The following is a 15959-nucleotide window of genomic DNA, read 5'->3' as shown; positions in this document are numbered from 1 at the left end:
GCCACTATAAGATCTCCCCGGAGCCTTCTCTTTTCCAGGCTGAACAGCCCCAACTCTTTCAGCCTGTCCTCATAGGAGAGGTGCTCCAGCCCTCGTGTCATCCTGGTGGCCTCCTCTGGACTTGTTCTAGCTGCTCCACGTCTCAAAGGCAGCAATACACTTCGCCCTGTATCCAGCTTACTTGGGGTCTTCAGCCCCATGCCAAAGTCCATTGCACCAGGATGAATGAGGAACAGGCTTTGGTAGGAGGTTCACTTCCATACCTCTGCTTTCCCCACAACATATCATCTCCACTCTGCAATCCCACTCCTATGCAGAAGAAGCCAATACTCCGCAACTGTGAATTAAACACAGACCTGAGCTGTTTCAGTATTCAAGGTGAGTGGAGTGTCCCTAGGAAGTGCCACGGGGGTGGTGGTGCAGCGCTTGTCTGCTCTGGGACAGCCTAATTTTGGGGCTGGGCTGGGGCTGGGCAGCCCACCCCTGCCTCCTGCGCTATGGCTCTGTGTGGGGGCGTGAAATTACGTCTGCACCCAGCTGTGAGCCTGCCAAGGAGGCAAGATTCTTATTAGAAAAGTATGCCTTTTAGCTCAGGTGACAGCTGCCTGTGGTTTCTTGCTGCTGATGGCAGTTCTGTCCCTAATGGTGCACATATACATATAAAAGCATAATACATTTCACCTGTCATTTCTGCACTCTGCGTAGCGTTTTCCATGTCATTCCAATGACAGGAGTGTTGATCTCAGAGTCCCACAAAGTGCAGAGTGCTCTTGCAGAGATACAGAATTGCTGAGAAATACAGGGAAGACCTAGAGAGAGCAAATCAGGAGGGCAAATCAACCCTCATTCTGGGTATGTTCTACCTCTGCTAGTGTTTCATGTCCTGCTGCTCATGTTCGCTGTGGCTTTTGGTTAACTGGTTGAGGAATGCACCTGCTAACCTATGTGCTGCTGCTGAAGCCAAACTGACCCACCTGCTTTAAGGTAATGGTTCACAGTAAAATAGGATAAGAGGTGTAGTAGTGTAACTTGGCTGGCAGTCAAAGTTACCACACAGCTGCTCACTCACCCCCTTACTCCCCGATCCAGGAAATAGGGGAGAGAATTGGAGGGGTAAAGTTAAGCAGACTTGTAGGTTGAGATAAGAGTAATTTCATCATTGGAATAAAATAAACTTAAAACAATAATGATGCTGTTAATGATAATAATAATGATAATGGTAATAATATATATATAAATGTGTGATGCACAGTACTATTGCTCACTATGCACCAATAGTGAACCTGGAGGAGTGAAAAGGAACCCCAAACCTGAAACCACAATCCCAGAAGAGTGAGAGCCTCTCTTCTCAGCTAGCTTCCTTTATATTCCAAACATGGCGTTATATGAGATGGAATATCCCATTGGCATATCTAAACACCAATTTGGGCCTGCTGATTTTACTATGCCTCCTCTCTGCTCCCCCTCCCAATTTCTTCTGTGCCTGCAGACTAGCAAAACTTGGGGAGTTGGAAAGTCCTCGGGTTTTTTTTTCCCCAGCAACAAGCACAGGTATCAGTATATTATCAACATTCTCCTCATACCAAATCCCATGCTGAAACCAAAACACTGTGCTATTCTAGCTACTATGAAGAAAATTAACTCTATCCCAGCTGAAACCAGGACAAGGAATGTGTGGAAAAAGGTGGAAATAGAGAGATGGACTCAAGACAAGATCTCTCATCTAAAATAATCAGCATTTAGTCATCACTGGTTATTGTAACTCTGAAAGGTAGATTATAAATCAAGTTTTCAAGCAACCTTCAAAATCAGCTCCAAATTTTGTGCATCAAGAGACTGATTCAAAAGCAGCTGAAGACAGTACCAAGTCTACCACTGACTTGTGTGACTTCGGATCCAGTTCCCAAAATTTTTTGAGTGTACAATACAAAAAAAATGACATGACAAGCTCCACCATGCTCCAGAACTTCTCAAAACTTTGTTCTCTCAAAACAATTCTCCTTTAGAACACACCCTACAGGATGTTTCTTCAATGTAGAAATAAGTCTAATCTCCAAAGGGAGTGCAGTTGGCCCAGAGGACCTCCAGCCTTTGTGTGCTCTTAGTTATTACCATTGACTTGGGTTGACTGTGCTGGCTCCATCAGGATCCATCAATAATGATTGATTTTCCAAAAGGGAGAGGAAAAGGACCACTTCCCTGGGCAGCCTGGTCCAATGTCTGACCACTCTTTTGGAGAAGACATTTTCTACTGTGGGTTTGAATCTTCTGCTTGGTAGTGTTTTCCTCTGTGGAAAATCAGGACTTGTTAGTCTGCTTTAGGAAGTGAAGAGCTTTAGAAACTGTCCCCAGTGTGGCTATCACCTGAGTTGGTTTGTTACTGCCCACAGGATACGTGTCTCCCTGCAGTACCAAGGAGAGTTTGGTGGCAAAAAAGCAGGTCAACTGAGCAAAGCAGAAGCATCCCTGTAACATGAGCTAATGTGTCCTTTCTACATTAAGTGGGGTACTGCTGGTCAAAATGCTGTGGCTCGAGCTTTTGTGTGGGCTGACACGTGTGCACAACCCCATGAGCAATGATGCTCAGCCCTTGCCATTGTCTGCCTTGCTGTAACTTGTGATACAGGCTGGATTGAAGTAGGAGAGATACAGTAGCATATGCTAAGTCCAGGCAGGTCTGCTGTCCCAGGATTTTTTACTGCAGGTCTGAGTGAAGCCACTGGCATGGAGCAGGTTTGGTGCTGGGCCATGGGCCATGCCGCAGAGGGAGGGACAGTAGCTGCCTTGGGGCTGTGCCTCTCTGAGAGGTGCCTGGGGCATGATGCTGACACAGGTGGCTTGTTTACCATCTCTCACCTGTCTGGACACCAGTCCTGCTCTGTCACTTGCGTGCTGGTGCAACGGGGTTGGGGGACACATCTGTGACCAGTTGCTCAGTGCACAGCCCAGGGTAGCAGTGGTCCTGTCCTTCACACCTCTCACTTTTAATTTGGTCAGAGGTGCCCTGAGTCCCCTGGGCAAAGGTGGAAGGTTTGACTGGGAGCAGAACTCTGAGGAAGACAGACGATAGCGGTGGCACCACGTCCCCATTGTGCAGGGGAAGATGAGGTGCAGCCTCTGCCAGACATGAAGCCCCCAGTCTCAATCCCCTTCCTACCCATGGGCTCTGCCTGCATGGTAGGAAGGGGTACAGCCTCCTACCAATCTTAATTAAAACCACAGATAACCTGCTCTTTAGTAAGGAGCAAAACTGCTGTAGTGAAAAATTAAAGGATTATGGTCTGTGACTTGTGTGTATATGCAAGCATTGGACCAAGACAACCATGCTTAATTCTGCAATCCTAGATTAACTTCTGTGACCTAATTGAATTAATTTTTTCTTTCTACCTGCTTCAGAATGACTGTCTAGTCATAGTATAAAAATGTTCTCAGTCATAATACAAAATTGCAAAAATAGTATTTTCTTGTTATTCTAAATTTTAAAAGTTACTATTTTATTTCTCTTATTCAGACTTAGCAATACAAGAATGAGGAATTGCACTGTAATACATATCAAAAAAGTGAAGCTCTAGCTGATAGGCTTGATTTTAGTGGTCAAATTCTTCAGTTTAACAACTTTCAAGATGAAGGTGTGTGTTGGGTTTGTGTGTGTGTGTGAGGTCTGTTTTTGGTAGTGGGGGAAGACGGCACCCTGTGATAAGCTTCAAAGCTCCCCTGGCCCCAAGGCGTAACCCCCCAGCCCAGGCTGAGCCAATGAGCACTAGAGAAATGCCTCTGCAAATCCATATTTGTGAGGGGAAGGACTGTCCTGAAAAGAAGGTGGGGAGAACCTAGAGGAGAGGCCATTGACCTGAATAAAAGACAACCATTGACCTAAACAAAGAGAGAGCTTCCCTGCCAGGAGGAAGGAGGAGGAAGGGGAGGACAGAGAACCTCAGACACCCAGTTCAATTGAGTGAAGAAGGAGAAGGCAAAGTAGATCCCTGCAGCCCATGGAGGTTCAATGGTGGAGCAGATACCCACGTGTAGGCCATGGAGGACTCCACACTGGAGCAGAAAAGCTGAGACTGAGGGCAAGTGTGACTGAGTTGAGACCCTGAGAGATGCTCGATGCCAAAGCGAGGGTGAAGATAGGTGCTGGACCAGAGACCTGTCTGGAGCCTGTGGATGTCCCCATGCTGGGGCCAGGAGCTGAGCCTAAAGAGGTCCGTGACTCCATGGGAAGCTTTGGAACATCTTAGAGGTGAACTGACTGAACCCCCATTCCTTGTGCCCTGTGCCGCTGGGAGAAAGAAGGTAGAGAAATTGGGAGCAAAATAATTTCAGCCTGGGAAGAAGGGAGGGGTGGACAAAGGTGTTGTAAGATGTGGTTGTTATGTCTAATTAGATGAATGGCAATAAATTAAATTGATTTTTCTTCCCCAAGTTGAGTCTGTTTTGCCCGTGACCATAACTGGTGAGTGAGCCATCCCTGTCCTTCATTGTAATCTCATGCCCGCTTTGTTGTGACTCCCATCCTATCTCACTGGGTGGGGGTGAGTGCAGGACCGCATGGTCCTGCTGTGGATCAAACCACCACAAGGTGTTAGCCTGATTTTTTATTTATTGGAGAAATAAGCTTGTTGAGGCTTATCCTAGCACCTAGCAACCTGACAGGCTGTTTCTCCTGTAAAGGGCTGAGACATTATTTTTAGTGGCATCACAGAAGTGGAAGCCATTTGTGTGGAACTTTCTATTCCCCTGAAAAGGTTGTTGTAGAAAGCTTTGGGGAGAAACAATTTTTTATTGTAAAATCCACTGGAAGGTCACTCTGCTCATTGTAGGCAGTTCAGGCATGCACGTGTGATTTTTGTGTTTTACTTCTTAGTGCTCCTTTAAAATTAATAGGCAGAAGCTGAGTGATTTCAAATCACGTGTGAAACAACAATTTACAAAGGAATAGGAATTCTGTCCTCCCTCTTCCTAGAAGTTACGTTTTGTTTCTTGACAAACTGTGCATCTTTTATAAGGCGTAGTCGAAAGACAGTGCTTTATGCCTCACCTCACTGAAATGCGTCCATTTGCAGTCATGTGGCGTATGAAATGAGTATTGGAGACACAGTAGTTTAGAAGATTTGAGTGCCCCAATGACATGGGATCTTGCACCAGACAGAAATGAGGGTGAGAATTTGTCATGCAATAAATTAATCCACAAAACCTCAGAGAGCTGATTTATATGCTAATATATTTTAAGAAAGCAATGCAAGCAACTGGAAGAGGGTGAAATATGGGGCGGGGGGTGGGAGGAGGAATGGAGTGGTGCAGAGGGGCACTTCCAACACTGTTTATTGCAACTGGGAACCATACTAGCTGTGGCTTTAGTTTCTACTGATAGAAGTCCCATGAGAGAGGAGAAGACAGAATTATTAGAAAGACATCTTAGAAAACCATGACACATGGGAAGACATCGGGGTGCATTATGCAGCGTCTTTCATTTGGAAGAATCTTGATGCATGTTAGAATCACACAGAATCACAGAATTGCCTAGACTGGAAAAGACCTTTAAGATCAAGGCCAGTCATTAACCTTTGAGCAGAGGTTCATGTAATTTGCTAGTATATGTTTTTTCTCACAGCTTACTCATGGTTACATCTTCTACTTACAGTAGCAACATTAAAAGTTTACATTTAAGGGCTGAGTCAGTCTAACTCATAGAAATTAGCAGAATTCTTCCCAGTCACACTTATAGAGCAGTGATGGGCAGTGGAGTTATTGTATACTTGGGTGGGGACACATTAAACCATGACAAATTTTGTAAATTATTGTCCAGGGCTGATAGACATGGGAGGAGATAATTTCCAGTTTACATTAATTTGAATGTAGCAAATAGTTAATTTAGACTGAGTGGGAAGGAGTAATTTCATCATAGAGTATCATCTACATGTGCTCACCTCTGTGGGATTCATGAAAAAGTAAAAATCCCTTGGCAGTGTCAGGGGAGAAGGGAGCAAAGTTGTCAATATTACATACGTAGCAGAAAATACAGAATGTTAAAGAATAATTTTACAGCTGAGGAACCTGACATTTACCTAAATTCAGATAATTTTAAAAAACATATTCTTTTAGGCCTCAAGAGAAAAACACAGGGCAGTTACAAAGGGAGTATGTGTTGTATGGGACTTGCATGAAATACAACTTGTAATATATTGGCTAGACCTATGAAAGATATCATAATATTTACTGTGTCCATTTAAACAATAAAGCAGTTTAAGATAATTCTTCATACAAATAATTTGGGTGTGTAAAAGATGAATGTAAACCAGCCTGCCTGTTATTGATATTTGCAATGGTTAAACAATACATAGGCACCAGGACAATCACTGCAGTTGTGCTGGAAGCCTGTGTTTCCCCTCAACACTGCAATGCTCTTTACTTTTTGATAACTGGGGTTAAAAACAGAGGAGTGCAAATAGAGTCCTTAGAAAAGATTCCCTTATTCTTTTAACATCTTGTCCCACATAAAGCCACTTTTTTGTTTGTTTTTTGGTTTGTTTGTTCCCTCCTGGTACATGCAAAGGGCAGTGCCTGCTGGCAGTACAGAGAAATAAGAAGTGACAACTATGGAAAACTGGACAGCTCAGGTACATGGCAGTGAAGTCTGAAGAGTGACAGCCTTTTACATAAACTTGGTGAAACAGGGACTTTCTTTTAAACCCTTTTGGAAAGTTCAATCCCATCAACCATCTCCATTCAGGAAGATCAACAAAATTAATCTCACATGCTGCAAACAGCTTGGTACATCATTTTGGTAGGGAATCTGCAGCTTCAAAGGGATGTGGATGAGGCAAATCTAACTGGCTCAGGACCTACCCAGCTCTTAACGCATTTTTGCTGTGTCTAGGGCGTGTTGTGCACTAGAGAGAGATAGCTCACCTCAGGAGACAATGTGATCTATGTGGAAAAGATGGAGAAAAAGGATAGATGATACATACACGATAATTCCTCCACTGCCCATGTTGACTGTTTTTTCTTTCAGGAGTTATGTCAGAAGTGGGTCTGAGAAGGAAAAAAACATCAGCTGCAAGGAACAGGAGAGACGTTGCATTGCATGGAAGTGGTGAAGACAAAGCTTGCAGAGAGGAGACCCGAGTTTGGCACAGGCAGAAGAGCAGGAGCAGAGTGCAACCTGAGTTACCAGTGCAGGTACAGGTGCCTAAAAGTGAAGATACAGGTCCCTAAAATGATGATATGAGGGTCAAATTTAATGTGGTAGAAAGGGAACAACAAAGGTAGGGCACAGAAGGTGGGTGACAAGATAAAAACAACAGGTAAAATAGCATTTGAAGAGCATGTGTTTTGGGGAGGTCAGCTGGTTCATAGGTGCAGTTTTCAGGGACAGGGATTTTTGAACTCACTCCAAAGCACTGTCTGCTTACACAGAGCAAAACACTTCTGGATATGGCCTGGACACATGTAAGAAAGAGTAAAACCTGACAGACTTGAACACTCACCATCATGGGAATCCTGATAACGGCACTGGGATGGGGAGATAGAGTGGGGCCTCGCTCCAGTAGGTCCACGATAAATTTAGGGATTAGAGAGAGTCAACAGAGAAAGAAAATAGCACTAAGAGAAAATACATAACAGTGACAAGAGGGGCTGAATTGGCAGGTCTGCATGAACCTTCCTGTAGAGAGGGAAGGAGAGAGTACGAAAAGCCTCTCAAGAAATATAGGAAGAAAGGTAGTAAGACAACTATGCAAGGGGAGCATTAGGGAAAATAAGACTTTGAGGAGGAAAGATGTTTTAAAGAGGCTAAGGAAGATGGATATAGGCTGAAGGTCTTGGATACATCATTAAGAGTTTGCTGGGAAGAGCTTGCATTGCAGAGCCTGGTGTCGCTGGGCCTGATCCAGGATAGTTGCCATGGACAAGAAGTCAAAGTTGAGGAAATGTTTCCAAACCCTTTGTAAAATCAGTGAATACTTAACACAGAAAAAAAAATGAAGTTGCCAAACAATGGTGCCAGACTAGCAAAAGTTTCTGTTTCCATGAGACAAAAGGTAATTTCTGATCAAGTTAAATTGTTTTAAGTAAAAAATCCTTTAAATTGTTCCTGACTTTGAGTCTGAGCATGGAAAAAATGTACAGGACATCTTCATCAGTCTAGTGGCATTTGTTGGAAAACACAGCTCTGTGTTTAGCTAATGACTTAATTAGAAAAGCAATAGTCAGCTGGCAGTGAATGGTGAGTCTTTATTTAACAGAGAAGCAGGAAAATTAGCTATCCATCTGGTTTTTTCCTGTTAATTACCTCTAAATATTATAATTAAATGCAGTCTTCAACCTGATTGGTGGTTTGAGTGGAAATTGCGGAGATCAGACACTAAAAGGAAGACATTAGAAGAAATGAAGGTGATGCTGTTCCTGTAGTTTACAGCTTTCATATCTGTCTCTGAAACATTTCTACCCTCCTACAACAGCTGCTGTGGAGATCATGTTCACCATCTCTGGGCCTTCAGCCATATTTCTGGCTTTAAACAAGCATCAGTATAGGTGGCAGAGTTAACTGAAACATTGCTCTTGCATGAGAAATGTGACTGCACACTGCACGCCAGCAGCAGCATCTAGCTGTGGGGTTGGTCCCACTTTGAGGGCGGCTGTTAGAGGGGGTGGGACCAGTCAGCCTCCAGAGATCCCTTCTAAATCCCTAAATTATTCTGTGTGCTGGTGTGCCCTTAGGAGCAGCAGTCAGATCTGGCAGCCTATCTCGCTTTGTTGGTTTTCCCCCCTGAAACACCTTTCACCAGCACTGTCACTCCCAGCTCTTCCCTTCTCCTAGCAAAGATCTCCACATAGCCCACCCTGTGGCTGAACCCAAGACATCCCCAAAGAAGGTGAGGTGAAGCTTCTGCCTCATCTTAGCTGAGTCCCTTGGGGGGACTCAAACTGTCTGCCCGGGCAGTCTTGCACATTTACTTTTCCCTCTCTGATCATTACTGTAGCTGGGTACCCTGGTATCAGAGCAGCAAACTTACCCAAGGGACAACAAACCTACTCTCTTCTAGCAACAACTGCCTGTGTGTCCTGTCTTCCCTTCAGTCATCAACTTGTTTGGGGAAATTATACACAATCCTTGTTTTTTATTAATAATTTCTATTGAGCTTGCTGAAAGAAAAAATAAAATTATTCTGCAGCAGTTCTTACAAATACTACTTTTTATTTTCTTTCCCAGCTACTTTTTTTTCCTAATAGTGTACGTACCCCGGGGGGCCGCTTTGGAAGTTTTATAGATAGGCAGGGTCAAGCCACTTTTCCCCAGCTTTAACCAACAGTTTCCACCTCCAACAAGCTGCAAAAAGGAAAAACCATAACTGATCTCTGAGCTTCCTCAACAGAAGGCATTTTCAGTGGCTGAGATTATTTTTTTCCCTCTTTTTAGATATTAACATTAGCCAGTAGGGAACCTAAGGGCAGTTGGAGGAGGGAGCTATGACAATAACTTCAGAAGGGCAGCTGGAGATAAACCTCCTTAAACTCAGGCATGGAAAACTTGGAGTCCTGAAAGCACAATCCCACTGCATGTGGGTAAGCGGTAGGTCACACTTTTGTCACCTTCAAACTTGATTTACAGTCAACTTGCAGCACTGCATCTTTCCAACTGAATGCTTTCTCTCAGAAATAAGGATGTCATTTCTCAGCTCCTCCTGGAGTTTATTACTCACGTGTTACTTACACTCCCTTGACTCTTGATAAGAAAAATGACTGTCATCTTGTAAATTTTCAAAACATTTTTCAGAGATGGCTTCCAGTGCTGTTACAACACTTGTGCTACCTCTAATATTTGTTTTGATGGATTTGGAGCTGCCACACTATAGTTCACTGATACTGCATGTCAGGTTGATGTATGTGATATGTCCTATATGGTATATCAGTGTAATTCAGAAAGAATTTGTCCAGAAAAATGGACAGGGAAGAAAATTATGTCGCAAGGTAAGTAATCAATATTTAAATGGTGTTTAGGAGTTGCTAACAGACAATACCAGATTCTCAGCTTTGATTTTATCCCTCTTGAGCCTGATTTCCCCAATACCTGAAATAGGACATTTTAACTTTTACAAGACAGGATATGAAGGACTCTCTGCCTATCTCTCAAGACAAGGGAAGGAACTCTATGAAGGACTCCTAGAACAAGAAATCCTGTTAGAGGACTCGATCATAGGTTAAGCTGACAAGAATGACATTGCAAACTGTAAGATGACAATAAGGCAGATGTGCAAACTGCTATTTTTAAAAAATATTTTTCCTATTTTTTTTCTACTGTTCAGATAGAAAATAATTTGGGTTTTAGATGATGTTTCTGAATTTCTATATATTGCTGGCTTGCTGAGAAGGTATCCACTGATTTAAGTTTGCGGGGTAAGATCAATTGATCCATGGGGTTGTACACCACAAGGGCCAGGTGAAGTGTAGCACACGTGAACAATGCCACCCCAGAACTGACCAAGGCACATGGCCTGAGCCATGAAGAAGTACTGTGAGTGGTGTTACAAACATGACCAGTCATGTGCAGCTGGTCTTACACGTGTGGTGCTAAAAACTGCCCAACAAACTGCACAGGTGTCTGTCCAATACTTTGAACATAAATCCAAAATCTTACACTAAAAGAGACACTTAAATAATTACTTTGGAGTAGAGAATGGGATCCATTTTTAGACAGAACGAACTGACCTTTGCTTTCTGTTTTGGAAGTGTATTCCTGAAGAAAGGAATGGTTTATTATGCCTTAGCCCAAGCTGGAAATGGTGGTTATTTTCCTTCTAAATGGCTGTTACAGTTTTCTCAGAATGCCACAGTAAAGATTTGCTGTTTGGTTGTCATGACCATGAAATGTTTATTAATTGTTGAATACGTATTTATGGGGTTGAGCTTATAAGCCTTTATACCACTACAGTGCATGATAATTTAGACATTTGATTCTTAAATGAAAAAAGTATAAAAGTGAGTATCATTGTATGCTTCTTGAATCATTGATTACACAAAATGTCTTAAACATCAGTATCTAAGAGTTTCTTTTTTGTTGTTGTTTCATTGCTAAAAAATCTGTTCCTTTGTAGAATAAATTTATTTCAAACTCTTTACCATGAATAACACTAGAGGTAAAAAACAGCAGAATGAATTACAGGCTAAAGATAAGTCAAACGAGTAGGCAAACACAAAAATCCCCTTTATCAAGGGAAATGGTGACAGAGTCAAATCATTTTTGCTCGTTCTTAAGGCCAGGAGTCACGTCACCATCACCATCATCATCTCCCAGTACTTTTAAGTGTGTTCTCGACACCTGATGAGCTTTCTAAAGGCCAGCTTGAAGTCTTCATTAAAGCTAGTATACAACAAAGGATTGATGAGGGAGTTCACATATCCAAGCCAGGTCAAGAAGTCTGCTACTTCTGGAGAGACAGTGCAAACATGGAGGCCCACAAGCAACTCCTTGATGAAAAAGGGCAGCCAAGACAAAATGAAAGCACCTAAAATCAGCCCCAGAATGCGAGCAGCCTTTCGTTCCCGTGTCGTGGAGATCTGCTGCCGGTCACCGGCCAGGTCCAGGTCATTCTCGAAAGGAGGGATCCTCACGGACGCATTGATTTTATCAAACTCCGTGGTGGGGTCGGATGTGGAGAAGTCTGAGACACAGAATGTCTGTGTGAGCTTGCAGCTGGCAAAGGAGTTTTGGCTGTCGGTGCTCCTGTTGCTGAGGTGGCGGCTCGAACCTCGCTTTTGGTAAAGGCTCTTTGCAGCGTGGTAGATTCTGTAGTACAGGATCAGGATCAAAGTCAAGGGGATGTAAAATGCTCCGAATGTGGAATAAATAGTGTAGATGACATGATCGTGCTGAATGCGACACTCACTGGGAATACTGACACTGTGGTGATTTCTCCAGAACAAAGGGGGCATTGATATGAAAATGGAGATAGTCCACACAGTGACTATCATCAGCCCAGCCCTTTTTGCCGTTCTTTTCCTGGCGTACTCGATAGCGTCTGTGATTGCCCAGTACCTGTCCAGAGCAATGACACACAGATGAAGGATTGAACACGTGCAACAGGTCATGTCAACGCTAAGCCAGATCTCACAGATGAAGTATCCCAAAGTCCATTTATCTATCATTATGTAAGTGATGCTCAAGGGCATGACGAGAACGGCAACAAGGAGATCTGTCACAGCTAGTGAACATATTAAATAATTTGCTGGCTGGTGGAGCTTCTTGGTTGTGGAGATCGCTGCAATTACAGCAGAATTCAGCAGCATAGTCAAGGTTGTGATTGTGGCCAAGGTCAGGGTAACCAGCATCTTTTCAGTTACTGTTTTTGGCTTCGCAGCCACATTGGCTTCGGTGGTGCAATTTGTGAAATTCATTTTCCCCTCCAGGATGCACAGTGAAAGAAGTTGCTGCTTCAGGTAACGAATAGTTCCAGGTTCAGAAGTCACCCATTTGAAAGAGGGACAGAGATGCTCCTAGTGCAATTTTTTTTTTTCTTTTATATAATCCCATGTTCAACAGAGCAGCAAAAAGCTTCCAGTTTTTCTCCTGTTCATTGTTTTCCTAGAAGACAAAAACACATCTGTCAGTAAACCTAGAAAAATCCCACCTTTTGGCAAAAAGCCCTACAGTTCTAATATTACCGCCTCAAATAAAAATTTTGGTCTGTTTTTCCTTCTCTTCTCCTGCGTTTTCTCCCCCTTTTTCTCTGAATTCATAGTTTGATTTTTTTTTTTCTTCTCTAAAGGACATTTTGGGCGAGATTTCTCACTGGTGTGAATTGGTTATTTCTCCTTTGGTTTTGGAGATCTCACTTAAAGTGGGAGGTTGGACTAAGGGACCTCCAGAAGTCCCTTCCAACAAACATTTCTATGATCTCTGTGAGTTATTGATACTGGGAGCTGGTCCTTTTCCTGCTTGTTAAATAGGCTCCAGCGGATGATGAGCTGAGGAAATCTGCCTTTTCATTTTAATTGCTATATGAGAGGGACCAATTACTTCTACATATCACCTCTGGAAAAAAAAAAGAAATAGAGCCGCCTATCTCAGCAAAGGCATGCCAGCTTTTCATTTTCTATTCTGCTTTTTCATACCCATGTCTGTAGATAAATTAGAGAGCTGGGCAATCACCAACTGTATGAATTTTAATAGGGACAAGTGCTGGATCTTGCACCTGGCACACGGCAACCCTGGACACACATACAGATTGGGGAATAAGAGGCTGGAGAGCAGCCCTTCCCTGCAGAGAGGGACCTGGAGGTTCTGGTCAATGGCAAGTTGAACATGAGCCAACAGTGTGTCCTGGCTGCCAAGAGGGCCAACCGTGTCCTGGGGTGCATCAAGCACTGCACTGTGAGCCGGTCGAGGGAGGTGATCGTCCCACTCTACTCTGCACTGGTGCAGCCTCATCTCCAGTACTGGGGGCAGTTTTGGGCGCCACAGGATAAAAAGGATATAAAGCTACTGGAAAGTGTCCAGAGGAGGCCACTAAATTGGTGAAGGACTTAGAGGGTAAGCTATATGAGGAGAGGCTGAAGTCGTTTGGATTGTTCAGCCTGGAGAAGAGGAGACCGAGAAGAGATCTTGTTGCAGTCTGTAACTTCCTCACCAGAGGAAGAGGAGGGGCAGGTGCTGATCTCTGGCAACCAATGATAGGACCAGGGGAAATGGCAGGAAGATGTGCCAGAGCAAGTTTAGGTTGGACATTGAGAAAAGGTTGTTCACCCAGAGTGTGGTGGGGCACTGGAACAGGCTCCCAAGGGAGGTAGCCATGGCACCAAGCCTGACAATATTCCAGAAGTGTTTGGACAAGGCCCTCAGACACATGGTCTGAATCTTGGGATCGTCCTATGCTGGGGCAAGAGTTGGACTTGATGATCCTTGTGGGTCCCTTCCAACTCACAACATTCTATGATTCTATGATTAATATCTTGGAAAAAGTACTTAAAAAATATGCAGGTTACCTTTAATGTGCAGCTTTCAAACAATGTTTAAAATTTTATGGCAAACGCTTAGTTTTACACAGCATATTAGTGTTGCTAGGAGCTTATATAGTTTTGTCTAATTATTCCTGACATTTCACATATCCCACTGTGTGTGTCTTTACAGGAGATAGACAAAAAGCTTTTGCCTTTGCTTTGAGATTTCTATCAATTTGTGCTCCCTGCCAGGCTCCTTGTATAACTGTAAGGTACCAACAATAATTAAAAAAAAAAAAACAAACATTTAATTTTGTTTCAGGTGTTTATATGTCTTTTCCATACGTCCCAAATGCTGACTGAAGCCAGAGTTAGCAGTCTGTGGGGTGCAACTTGGGATACCCTCTGGGGCCTTGCTTACTCATTTGTAATTTATCTTGGTGTAAAGGTTGTAGAAAACTGAAAGCCTGAATCCTTCTGCATTAAAATAATCAGAAAGATTCCTTCCCCTGGCTTTACTTATTGAAGAGTAAGCAGTCCCCTAGGCTACTTGTACAGGCTTCCTTAACGGGCAGGGGAATGAGATAGCGACTACCAGAAATACACTTGTCCCCTCTCAAGACAAATCTTTAAGGGAGATGGTGTGAAACACATGCTGGAAATGCTGACCTTTCTCCAATTTGACTACAAGTGGCTCCTCCACAGTTGCATTTAGAATACATGCCTGATTTTTAGATGGATAAATTTGAGAAGTAAAACCCATTCTCACTGACACCAGTGGGACTTGGATTAGGCTCTGAGAGAGAGTTTGCACATGCAAGCTAATGGGGAATTAAGAATTTGAATGAGGAATTCTGAATTTAAAGCTAGTCAGCTGCTTAGCTCTGTGTACATGTGCTCTTATTCAGAAATTGGAGTGCTGTCTTCTGAATGAACTGAATGAGGAACAATTGAAAATAGTAACTTTAGAAAAAATACCTACTCTTTGCAGATAGGCCCTAGGAAAGCAGATCTATATCATTGTAAACTCTGGTTTAGCAAAATGTGAGTTTTAAATTCTACCCAGGGGACAGCAGAAGGCCCCCACACTCCACTCTTCAGAAACCGCTTTAAAGTATCAATAGCCTTGGAGAAAATATCAGGCCTGATTATTAAGAATAGACTGGACAAGCCAGATGGAAATTAATCTAGCAGTCTTCATTTTGTTACTGCATTGGAAATGTCCATTTGGTCATTTATGCCTAAAGCCAAAACTTCAGCTCAAACCTTCTTCACAAATTCTTCATGGGAGTCTTCTCTGTCAAGCCAGATCTTGATTTCATTAGTATTCACCCTGATTATGTTGATGCTTTGACCAGAAGATAAAGCAGAGAGGTTTCCTCTACCTCTTTGCACTCCTAGAGCATGAACCAGAAGCAACTGCAATCCATACACTTTCCTCAGCATCATCACTTAACAAGCGCCCCTTCATCCACAAGCACACTCAAAGGTACTGGAAGACACCATGGGATTCACACGTCCTCCACAACTACCTATTGACGTGGTTCATGTGCAAGAGAGCTCCTGCTGCTTCTTGATGTAAGCAGCATTTTTTCTGCTTGTCTTTCACTTCTCTGGGAGCCCTGAATCATAGAATCGTTTTGGTTGGAAAAGACCTTTAAATCATCCAGTCCAACCATAAACCTAACACTGCCAAATCCACCACTAAACTATGTCCCTAAGCACCATGTCTACACGTCTTTTAAATATGTCCAGGGATGGGGACTCAACCGCTTGCCTGGGCAGCCTGTTCCAATGCTTGACAACACTTTTGGTGAAGAAATTTTTCCTAATATCCACTCTAAACCTCCCCTGGTGCAACTTGAGGCTGTTTCCTCTTGTTGTATTGCTTGTTACTTGGGAGAAGAGACCTACACCCACTGAAGTTTCATGGCCCCAGCATTTCTCCCCATTCTGGGTCATCCTCGCTGTATTCTCTGCTGAGCAGTGCTTATATGCATCTTTAATCCAATAGGAACTGA

General features: G+C 43.2%; 1 protein-coding gene across 1 annotated transcript; it reads right to left on the bottom strand.

Moving 5' to 3' along the window:
* Positions 1-11301: 11301 nt before the first annotated feature.
* HTR1E (5-hydroxytryptamine receptor 1E) lies at positions 11302-12411 on the bottom strand. The gene has a single exon (XM_010163086.2). The coding sequence runs from the start codon at positions 12394-12396 to the stop codon at positions 11302-11304; it is 1095 nt and encodes a 364-aa protein (XP_010161388.1). The 5' UTR covers positions 12397-12411.
* Positions 12412-15959: the final 3548 nt, after the last annotated feature.

This window comes from Antrostomus carolinensis, unplaced genomic scaffold, assembly GCF_000700745.2.
Source record: "Antrostomus carolinensis isolate BGI_N321 unplaced genomic scaffold, ASM70074v2 scaffold13952, whole genome shotgun sequence".
Taxonomy (NCBI): Eukaryota; Metazoa; Chordata; class Aves; order Caprimulgiformes; family Caprimulgidae; genus Antrostomus; species Antrostomus carolinensis.
The sequence above is the reverse complement of the archived record's forward strand: the minus strand, read 5'-3'. Positions and strand labels throughout refer to the sequence as shown.